Source organism: Tamandua tetradactyla, chromosome 8 (genome assembly GCF_023851605.1).
Source record: "Tamandua tetradactyla isolate mTamTet1 chromosome 8, mTamTet1.pri, whole genome shotgun sequence".
NCBI lineage: Eukaryota > Metazoa > Chordata > Mammalia > Pilosa > Myrmecophagidae > Tamandua > Tamandua tetradactyla.
Genome location: NC_135334.1, coordinates 77,897,584 through 77,910,166, shown reverse-complemented (window position 1 = coordinate 77,910,166; position 12,583 = coordinate 77,897,584). Strand labels below are relative to the sequence as shown.

The following is a 12,583-nucleotide window of genomic DNA, read 5'->3' as shown; positions in this document are numbered from 1 at the left end:
AGATGTGAGAGATATGTTACTCCTGTGGTGATCCCAAGTTATGATGTTATTTTTTTTTTCTCTTCCCTCTGGCTTATTTTTAGGTATGGGCTGCCTTGAAGGAGTGGAAAGGGCCCTTCAAGGTCAAAAACTATAATAGCTCTCCATGCTAAGTGAAGAAGCCCCAAATTGCATGGCATTGACCTTGAAGTTAAAGTTTATTTAATTGTCTACATCTTATGTACAAGAGGAAAGGGAGATGTAAACTGTGCATGCTTGTTAGCCATGCAGTGGGTGAGCTGAGAACATGACAATATTTGAGTGTCCTTAAAGAAGAACATCAGGGCTCCTCACTATAGAATAAACAGGATTGTTTCTAATATGAAGGAAAGAATCTATAATAGGAAGTGGATTTACTGGTGAAATTGTACCAAACTTTAGCTTGAAGATTGAGCATGCTCTTCTAGATGGCAAAGATGAACCTTTACAAAACCACTCCAGGAAAAAAATTCCTTAACATTGTGTTTAGTTGACACAAATCCTTACTAAGCAGGAACCCAGAGTCTAAGTGCTCTAAATCATCAACTCTTCCAATACAAATACACAGACCTTTTCCAGATGCCATGCCATCACCAGGAACACTGGGTTAGTAATTCCACCTTCCATCACCTCATTAGACCAGACTTACTATCATTCCTCTTTGCATCTTATTCTCCAAAGAGAAGGCAGTTTCCTTTTAACACCCTCAGCATATTGAAATATCTTTTTCTCAGTTTTCTTTCTGGGCTCTTAGGCTTAATTTCCTATGAGGCTCTATTTAGTGATTTCAATTATTGTTTTTCTGACTCTACCTTTATGATAATATAGCTGAAAACATGGAAAGGATGAAAATAAATGTAATATTTGGCACAGTTCCTCTGGGTAGAGCATAGGAATAGGCAGATAGTGTATTTAGACATCAATAAAGCATTTTTCAAAGCAACTTTGATGTTTTCTAGTTTGGATGGTAAAATATCAGTTGCATGATAGGTGATAGAAAAAATTTACTTTTAGAATAACTAATTAACCAAACAAAGGCAGCTACATTTTTTTTTTACCCTTGTCATTATATGTATTTCTCTCTATAATATGATTGGCATAAAGGGTGGAGATGTATAAATGGTAAACAACAAAGAGAAGAAAAGAATATGATTATGACAAGTTACAAAGGGGGCTGAATCTAAAAGTATTAACTTTATTACAAATAAATAAAAAGTTTTAAAATTTGACCACAAACCAACTGCTTGATTATATGATTTGACAACCATTCACTAAACAATTATTTATTGAGCATGAACTATGTACTAAGCTCTGATAGACACTGAAAGTACAACTCTTTTTAAAATTTTTCAGAGGTTTAGTTTTACTATGAGTGAGTGTGAATTAACAGTATAATAAAATTATTATAAAAGTGAATATAACTTTATAGCCCCTTACTTACAATCCTGAAATCCAAAAAACTATTCAAAATGCATCATTTAGAATGAATATTACAGGGTGCTACTAGATAAGGGCATCATAAATTATAAGTACATGCATTTTATTACTTTTTTAAAAATTGAAAAGCTCTGAATTTGAATGTGGCTTGAGATATAGCTTTTGGATAAGAATTCATGGACTTACACAAACTTAGTTTAAATAGAAGGCCAGTGGAGGAGATTTCCAGAATAGGACTTTCTGAGAAAGTTAATATGTACAATTAGAAATAGAGTCCTAGGAAATTAATAAGGGCTGGGAATGATTGTGTGATACACAATTGAAAAACAAATGGAGGCATAGGTGTGAAGAAATAAATTTTAGAATCAATGTTGATATCTTTATTCACATAAACACACTATATAAATGTAATTACTTAGATCTGATCAGTTTGATTCTGTATACCAGATCTAGAAATAAGGGTTAGGTATTTCAAGAAAGGAGATTTAGATCTCAATATAAACATAAGACAGTGTAGAATAAAAATAGTGAAATAAGATGTTTTACAGGTCACTCCATTCACCTGAAAAATAAATAAGCCGGAAAAAGAGATTGGAATGGACTAGATTGGAATCAAATTGTACATTTAGAACAACTACAGGAGTGCTGAATGAAAGGGACAAACAGCTGATGGTTCATTTTTTTTGTAAGTAAAGATGAGAATAAACTATCAACTATCCCCCAATCATCAGTCTATGCTGTGGCTGTGGAAACATAACCCAGATTCTGGAACTAGGTAGCTGGTGCTAAGACAGGCAGAGAAAATTTCATCCTCCAAAAGTTTGGTTTAGAAATTGAGGTTGGTCTGGGGATCCTTGAATGACAAGCATGTATGCTAGCTTCCATCCTTCCACCAGAATCCAATGGGACATAAAAAGTCAATGTACTTTTTTGGGAGGGAGGGGGGCTGATTTTCTTTCATTCTCTTTTTTTGTGGTTCATGATCTCTCTTGTGCTGAGGGACCAGTACACATGCTAGCTTGGGTTTCAGTCTCAATAGCAGAAGCCTCTAGCTTCTCACTAGCATCTACCAAGATACTTAGAAAGGCAGTACAACTAATGTGTATGAAAGGGTGTTTTGTTTGTATTTTTCTTTCTTTCTTCCTTCCCACCCCATCCTCCCTTTTTCTTGGTTTGGCCAACTGTGGTGTGGGAGCACAAGATTTCCAGAGTGAAGAAAGCATAGTACTCAACATGTCCAGTTCTCAGCAAGAATTTACAAACATAAAAAGAGAGAAGAAAGTTTAGCCAAGTCATTGGAAAAAAGAAATGTAATGAAAATGATCCCAAGATAAGTCCACTTACTCTAAGTATTAACGAATACTCTTAAATATCAATGAAATAAAAGAAAACATGGAAAAAGACAAAACTAAAGGAAATCAGGAAAACAATTTCTGAACAAAATGAGAATTCCACTAATGAGATAAAAATTTGTAAAGAAGAAACAACTGGAAATTTTGGAGCTGAAAAGTACAAGAACTGAAATGAAAAATTAATAGATACATTATAGGTCAGATTGGAGCAGGCAGAAGACAACAGCTAACTTGAAGATATGACAATTAATATTGTCCAGTCTGAGGTACAGAAAGTATTAGAATGAAAAAATGAACAGAACCTGAAGAACTTCTTAGATACCATCAAGCATACCAAGTATGCATCATAGAAGTCCCAGATGGAGAAGAGCAAGAGAAAGAAGCAGACAAATATTTGAAAAATAATGGCTGAATTTTCTCAATATGATGAAAAGTACAAATACATAAATATAAGTATCTGAAAACACTTCAAGCAGTATGTACTCAAAGTTATCTCCACAGGGACACATTACAATCAAACTTCAGCAAAAATGCCAAAGACAAAAAAAAAATATTGAAAATGCTAAGAGAGCAACACATCACATACAGTGGTCCTTAATAAGGTTAATATTCAATTTTTCACCAGAAACCATGGAGGCCAGAAGGCAAGGCAATGACATATTTAAAATGCTGAAAGAAAGAAAAAACTGTGAGCCCAGAATAACATTTCTAAAAAATGCTTTTAAAAAATGAGTTCATTTATTTAATTGGTAAATAAAAGTTAGACCTGCATTACAAGAAATGCTTCATGTTGAAAGAAACTTGAAGTTGCATAAATAAATAAAGACCTATGGTATAGGTAACTTTATGGGTAAATATAAAAGTCAGTATTATTGCGTTATTCATATGTAATGCTGTCTTTTACATCTTATATAACATTAAATTCAAATGCATAGAAATTCATCAACTTCTATTACTGGGCACACAAGAAAATGTGATTTAAAACAAGAACAAAATAAAAGGGAAGGACAGGGATAGAGAAACAGATTTGTGCAATCTGCTCTTGATACAAACTAAATTATAATATATTTAGGATGTTAAATGTATTTATGATAATTTAGGATAAACCCAAAGAAAATGTCTAAAAAATCTACACAAAGGAATTGAGAAGTAATTCAAAATGTCTCTTTACAAAAGATCATCTAAAAAAATCATCTCAACAAAAATAAGTGAGTAATGGAGGAAATGAGGGACAAAAAAAATGGTATAACACAGAAGAAAACAATTAGCAAAAAGCAGAAGTTAAGTTTTGGCTTACTAAGAATTACTTCAAATGTAAGTAGATTAAGCTCTCTAATAGGAGGGCAGAGACTGACAAAATGGATAAAGAAACATGACCCAACTATATGATATTTATGAGATACCTATCTTAGATAAAAAAAAAAAAAAAGACATGAGAAAATTGAAGTGAAATGTTGGAAAAACTTATTCCATGCAAACTGTAACCAAAAGAGTTGAGGTGAATATAATAATTTCAGGTAGAATAGACTTTATACAAAAAATGTTGTAAGTTATAAAAGGCCATTATATATTGATTAAAGGGTCAGTTTAGCAAGATTATATAACAATGATAAGCATATTTCCATAACAACAGTACCCAAAGTATATGAAGTAGTAATTGACAGAACTGATGGGAAAAATAGACAGTGTCACAATAATAGTTGGGTACTTCAATACACAACTTTTAATAGTGGGTAGAACATCCAGAGATATGATCAACAAGAAAAGAGAGGTTTTGAACAACACATAAGCCAACTAGATCTAACAGACATATATAAAAACCTTCACCCAAAAACATAGAATACACAGTCTTTTCAAGTGCATGTAGATCATTCTTTAGGATATACCATTTATTAGAGCACAAGAGAAGTCTCAATACATTTAAAAATATTGAAACCAAACAGAGGAACTTCTCTAACTACAATGGGATGAGGCTAGAAATCAATAACAGAAAGAAAATTTGAAAATTTAAAAATATGTAGAAAATAAACAGCTCACTGTCAAACAACCAATGGATTATCAAAACCACAACAGGTCAAAATTTATGGGATACAGCAAAGGCATTGCTGAGAGATGAATTTGAACCTCTGATCACCATGTTAAAAGAGAGGGATCTCAAATCGGAGACCTAACCTCATACTTGGAAGAACGAGAAGAAGGGCAAAGTTAGCAGAATGAAGGAAATAATAAAGATGAGAGCAAAGGTAAATGCAATAGAGAATAGAAAAACAATTGACAGGCTCAACAAAACTAAGAGTTGGTTATTAAAAAAAACAATAAAATTGACAAACCTTTAGCTAGACTGACAAAGAGAAAATGAGAAAAGACACAAATAACTATAATCAGATATGAAAATGGTAACTACAGAAATAAAAAGGCTTAGCAAATGCTGTGAACAATTGTATAACAACAAATGAGATTATCTAAATGAAATGGGACAATACTTAAAAACACAAAAACTACTTAAACTGATTCAAGAAGAAATAGAATTCCTCAACAAACTGTAACAAGTGCAAAGATTAAATCAATAAAACAAAACCTTGCACTAAAGAAATGTCCAAGACCAGGTGCTTCAAAGGTGAATCCTATCAATGTTTAAATAAGAGTCAGCATCATTCCTTCTCAAACTCTTCCAAAAAACCAAAAAGGAGGGAATCCTTCTTAATTCATCATATGAGAACCTTGATATATTATTGCTTTGATACCAAAGCCTAATAAAGACCTGACAAGAAATAAATATTACAGGCTAATTTTTTTATGAATATAGATACAAAAATCTTTAACAAAATACTAGGAAACTGAATCCAACTTACGTTAAAAAAAATATACACCATTACCAAATGGGATTTATTCCAGGAATGTATGTAAGTGTGGTTCAATATACAAAAATCAATAAACATAATATACCACATAAGTAGAAAGAAGATAGTTGCATAAAATACATTTGACAAAATCTAACATATTTTCTTGAAAAACAACATTGAGAACACAACATTGAAAACACTAGAAAGGAGGGATGAAACTACATATAAAAACCCACAGCTAACATATTCAATGCTGAAAGGCTGAAATCTTTCCCTAAGATCAGGAATAAGAAAAAGATACCTGTTTTCACCACTGCTATTCAATATTGTTCTGTAGGGAGAGATAGGGAGTTGTTGCTTAATAGGCATGTGTCTGTTTGGGATAATGGAAATAGATTATGGAAGTAGTGGTGAAAGTTACACAACATTGTAAATGTACTTAATGTCATTTATTATAAACATAAAATATTTAAGATGATTTTATGAATATTTTACCTCAATAAAAAAATAAAACAAGAGAATAATTTCCTTTTACAGAGACAGCAAAAATAAAATTGTCAGATAGTAGTTGGATTATCTCATAGATTAGTGAGTTTCCAACCAATGAAAACAATAAACAGAAGTCTTATATACAATCAACAGGGTGAAATCTTTAGGTAGTGACTCAAGGATTTTCATAATGAGTTGAATTGGAAAACCCCTTCAAGATCCTTATTCCTAAAATACTATAGTTTTATGAGAATCTATAATATCGGAACAGCTTCAAAAGGGGGGAATAAAATACTATTCCCCAAATTTAGGAAGAAAAAGTAACTGTTTGTTCCCCCATTCTATAACCCATGGAACACTTGGAGACTATTCATGTAGGACACACCTCATCAGATGTTAAAGGCACTGATTTTCTCCAGATAGTCTCCATCTGGAGAAGGGGTGGAGGCCATAGAGACCAATTTCAGTGGCCCAGATCTTTTCTAGTTGGGAAAGGAAAAGGGGATGAATTGGAATTCCCAAATAGCCTAAATGGAATTGAGCTAAATAACTCCGTTGGGAGTTGCTTTTCTTTAACATATATACCTTTACTCAGGACTCTGAATGGGTGTTGAAGATATAATAGCAAACCAATCCTCACAGCCATGTTCAAGAAACGCAAAGAGCAGGCTATAGTGCAGGTAAGAAAGGCAAGGGATTCAAATATTGCAGGGATGTTTGAAGAGCAATTCTTCTATCTGATTTATTCATTCATTTGTTGGGTAAATGCTGAGAAAGCAGGCTTTTTTATTTTTGAAAAGAATTTATAAGGGGTGATAATATGTGAAAAAGCAAATTTTGGCAGGAGGCCCATCATTAATATTAAATAGATACTGGTTGAGAAAATGAGCTTGGGCTTTAGATCAGATGAACCTCAGTTTGAATTCTGTATGTTACATATTAGCTGTGTGACACAGGTCAAGTGACTTAAACTTGCTAAGGCTCAGTTTCCTTATCCAAAGTATGTAAATAGTATATTGTATATTTTCTTATCTCCCTATCTTAACTATCTCATCATTTATTCACTATTCATTTCACAACTATTGGACATCTACTTTCACATATCTAATGAGATTGTCAAGATCAACCAGTTACTAAAAACAATAGATATTTTCCATTTTTATCTTACTTGGCTATTTCATATTCACTATTATTTCACTATTAAATGACAGCACTATTTACTTCAATAGCATTTATTTTCTACTGTTTTTCTTTGTAATTACAGTTTCCCTTTGCTATTCTGCTCTATTTCTCTCTATTATTATGTATTATTTTACATTTATTCTGAGATCCGCTTTCTCTCCATCCTAAAATGATTTTTTTCTTTTCCTTATATTCATGTCACTTGTCTGCACATCCACTCTATCATATTAACTAAAACCTAAGGTAAAATTTAAACAATCCTTTGGAAATTGAGATCTTCCAGATCACTAGCTCCAGTCTATGATTTCCCATGGTTAGCTATCTTTCATAGATTTTTACTGATTTCTTCAAAAGGAGCACCCGGTCTTGGATAATGGATGAGATAAAATCAAGAGACACTGACTTTTACAGTGTGCTTGTGGATTATTCAGAATTAAAGAGAATATATTTCAATTTTTACAACATGATCATAATGTTCTGTTATCTTTTCAACTTCTTATATCATTTATAAATGGTTTCTGGAATAGTTTTCTGGCTTCTAATAAGCATGACAAGTTGAAGGAACCCTGAATGATGTATCTGTGTGATTCTCAGAGATCATTGAGAATACAGAACCAGCTACTTTTGGGGAATCAGTCCAAAGAAGATCCTCAAAAATGGAGTAAGGAAACATAGTGAGGTTTAATCATTTCTGCATGTATTAGGGCAAGCTTCTAGGCTTGCCTAATGGTGATGAGAAATTCCATCAAAGTTACCACTCTTACTGATGTCATATAACACATATTAGCAGACTCCCATAAACCGGGTAGCAATTTTCCCCAGCATATTTTGGGTGGACATATTTTGGAACCACTAAATTTGCCACAGTTAAATGCTAGTGTGACTGTTGCTATGTTTTACAGAAAATGAGTAGGACATTCTTCTACCTTGGATCAATAAAAATTTAATATATTAATAAATTTGAATAGGCATTTTCCAAAGGGATTGCCACACAGCTTTTGTACAAAACTTTGCTCAGCCCCAAATCTGAAACCAATGGTTCAGGCTTTTACAACATCATATAGTTTAAGTATGTTCTGTTCCTCTCCTGCTTCCTCTCTCTGATCTATTCTTTGACTGACAGTGGGTCTAAGTAGCTGGTCTAGGTAGATGGCTAACTCCTGTCCCTTACAAAATATCAGGCATTTATCCCTTCTCTATCTCCTCTTTCCTTATATCTTATCAGTAAGGAAATGTTACAATGTTGAGGGGATGAGACAGGTAAAAATTATATATATATGCATGAGTGATATGTATGGATTTGTGAGTGTTACCAAACCAAGCAACATCTAGGTCATAGTTCAGTGGATCAAGTCAGTTGTCAATTTTATCAGTACCCACATCAAAAAAGTATCTGCTTTGCAAACTGCTGAAGTGTGCCAAGCCCCAACCAAAGGCATTCCTGAAAACCCTAAAGAATATTCTGGGCTCTATCTAAGACTATCTAAGACTCTATAAATGTTTTAGTTAGAAAGTTGATTTTTTCAGAAACTTAAGGCCTCCAGATTGTTCCTATGCCAGATAAGCACCGAAACTCAGAGATTCCAGGCCCTCCAAGAACATCAACCAGTTTTATACCTCTATCCCATATGGTCAACACTCCTTTCCAACATAAGGAAGTTAAAATGGTCATTTCCCAGATATCCCTGAAGATTGAGAGAATGCTTAAATGAGAAGGAGGAGCTGTGATGGAGAAATTTGGATTTAACAAATGATTATGATGACTACTGACTCATTATATAGATATTTCTTTTTAGTTTCTAGTGTATTAGAATAGCTAGAAAGAAATGCCAGAAATTGTTGAGCTGTAATCCAGCAGCCCTGGTCTTTGATCATGATTGTATAACTATATAGTGAAAAAGAAAAGTCAGTTGCCCATGTTTGATGGATCTGCTTCTGGATATTTTATTCTGTTTCACTGACCTATATCTCTATCTTTGAAAATACCATACTGCTAAATTATCTTTATTATATGTCTTTAAGCTGGGTAAAATGCTATACTAAGGGTCAATAAGGGAGGGGGTATAAGGGGAATGGGATGTATGGGGCATTCTTTTTTCTTTTTCTTTTTATTTTTGGAGTAATGAAGATATTCTAAGATTGATCATGGTGATGAATGCATAACCATGTGATGATACTGTGAACCACTAATTGTATACTTTGGATGGATTTCTTGGTACATGAATATATCTCAATAAAATTACATTTGGAAAAAAAGCTACCATAGTGCTGAGACTGACATCTTTGTCATGGTTTATGGCCTCTGTACTGGTGGAAGTTTACATTCACCTCCACTCTATTCATCTCCCACCCCCACCAAACACTGTTTATTAGTAGAGATGTTAACATGTGCTAAAATTCTCAGAAAGTTATTATAGTTCTCATTAATCTTTATGAAATGGATATGAAGCAAAGATTGACAGCACCACATTCATTTTGACTTCCTCTACAGAGAATCCAGTAGTAATATTTATAATAGGAAATAATATTTTAAAAGATATTTGGCACATACACATTCAACTGAATTTGAAAAAAAACGCTATTATTTCCATTGCAGTTTTCTTTAATTATTAATGTGATCATTTTGCTACCATGTTTCTTGGATATATGCAAGCAAAACTAATCCGAATATAAAATGATGTAACCATGAATAAGTCATATCATAAAATTCCCCTTAGAATTCCATTCTTTATTTTTCTGGGCAAGGACTTTCTAGATTCATTAAGTTTAACAGTTGCAATTGCTAGTCTGCACTAGCAATGTAGCATCACCTTTTTCCCTCTAAGTCCTTATCGTCTCCCTGGATCTGACTCTGTAAAGTTTCAATAACTATTTTCTGATATTACATCTGTCCTTTAGATAACTGCCTTTTAAAAACAAATTATGGTCCTGTATAGGAATTGGTTTCTGTAGACACTGCCATTCTAAGAGTCTGTTTTCCTTAGGAAGTTTCCTTTAGGAGCTTCCAACCCATGTTTCTTTTTATGTTTTAAAGTTTGCATTTGCTATGACAGGTTTCAGATCTTTTGCAGCACTGAAAATTTTTGAGTCCCAAACCCACTGGGTAATCAACATTTATAAGACTAGCTTCCAGCTCTGACCACTTGTTCAGATTGCTGTAGATATTCATAGTAGTTCCCTGATTACTTACAGTCCATTAAGATGGCAATATTAATAACAGATATTTCTCAAACATCCCCTTTTGATCTCTATAAATTAAGCATTTTCCTTAGTGATTATTCTGTGTGACAATTTTTCAATTCATTTCAAGAGCTAAAATCCTAACTGCCTAAATTGAAGAGAAACATGGCAAGAGTCATATTTTATATATTGTATATGAGAAAGTTACTATGAGGGAGAATAAATGAGCAAAGTGAAGCCAAAGGAGTGATAATTGTACTAGAATCAAAAGCTAGAAGCACAGAAATAAGATGTTTGATTGAAAGAATGAAAATTGGGTGCCACAGTAAATTGTTGCTATTACCGTGATTCTTATTTTTTTATTCCACAGGCTTATAACTAATTACAACTGCTACAAGCCACAGAATTTTTTTTAAGTTTTGTGGTGCAAAATGGTCCAATGATATGCTACAGGAAGATGAGAGAAAGAATATTGCATATTTGGAGCTCATAACCCCTGATCTTCTCCATGTGCAAAACCTACCATGCCGTCCAACAACAGTGCTGCTCCCTTCTTGTTGACTGGCTTTCTGGGCTCAGAGGCAATTCACCACTGGATTGCTATCGTGTTTGTTGTCATCTATTTCTCCATCATTTTTGGCAATGGCACACTTCTCTTCCTCATTAGGAATGACCACCGTCTTCACGAACCCATGTACTATTTCCTGGCCATGTTGGCAGGCACAGACCTTGGGATGACGTTAACGACAATGCCCACAGTCTTGGGTGTCCTATTGCTGGACCGGAGGGAGATTGCCCACGGTGCCTGCTTCACTCAGTCCTACTTCATTCACACACTAGCCATTGTAGAATCGGGTATTTTGCTTGCCATGGCTTATGATCGTTTTGTTGCTATCTGCACCCCGCTGAGATATAATACCATCCTTACCAACTCCTGGGTGATTAGATTAGGACTGGGAGTATTGGCAAGGGGCTTTGTGTCCATTGTGCCCCCAATTCTGCTACTCTATTGGTTCCCATACTGCCGTTCCCATGTTCTTTCCCATGCCTTTTGCCTCCATCAGGATGTCATGAAACTTGCCTGTGCTGATATTACATTTAATCGTGTGTATCCAGTTATTCTGGTTGCTTTGACCTTCTTCCTGGATGCTCTGATTATTCTCTTTTCTTATATACTAATCCTTAAAACAGTTATGGGCATTGCCTCTGGAGAGGAGCGCGCTAAGGCCCTCAACACCTGTGTCTCGCATGTTAGCTGTGTCCTCGTCTTTTACATAACCGTGATTGGCCTGACTTTTATTCACCGTTTTGGAAAATACGTACCACATATGGCGCACATTACTATGAGCTATGTCTACTTCTTATTTCCTCCTTCTGTGAATCCCATTATATACAGCATCAAGACCAAGCAGATTCAGAGGAGCATTATTCGCTTATTTTCTGTTCACAGGGCTTGAGGCTTTCTTTTAGAATCATGAGGTCTTCAGGACTTCAGGGATTTTCCCATTTTTGCAAAGGGACTCCTGTTTTATATTCAGTATCTTTCCTAAGAGTTACATGAGATTTTGAATTATTACACAAAACTAGAAGCTGAGTTGAACAGGAAAATTTGTAAAGGGAACACCAGAGATCTTGGAGAAAAGGAATTCAGTGAGCACAAAGGATAGGCCAATCCTGATCCTGGATCCAAAAGAGAGTAAGTACTATTTCAGAAAATGTGAAGATTGGTAGTCTAAAACATCCTGCATCAAGCACAGCCTATATATAGGCAAAGGTATCAGTTCAAAATATATTTTCTGTGTATAGAAAAGTAATTAGAATGATATATTATAGACTTTCCTTCTCTTTATTTTGAATCTAACTATATGGAACATGTTACTCCATCAGTAAATGAACTCATGACAAAAAAAATAGAAAATGTATAGAATTTTTGGAAGCTTACTCTTAAACCTACAGTTTCTTTTAGCATATAAGGGTAAAATGACATTAAGATTTCTATAACAACTGAACAATTTCCTAACCATTTACTGAGCTTACAGACCATATCCCGAGTACCACTTTCCTTCTTTCTATTGGTCGATG

General features: G+C 34.1%; 1 protein-coding gene across 1 annotated transcript; it reads left to right on the top strand.

The window, feature by feature from the left end:
- The first annotated feature begins 11,025 nt into the window (after nt 1-11,025).
- On the top strand, nt 11,026-11,958 carry LOC143645186 (olfactory receptor 51B4-like). The gene has a single exon (XM_077114756.1). The coding sequence runs from the start codon at nt 11,026-11,028 to the stop codon at nt 11,956-11,958; it is 933 nt and encodes a 310-aa protein (XP_076970871.1).
- The last annotated feature ends 625 nt before the right edge of the window (nt 11,959-12,583 follow it).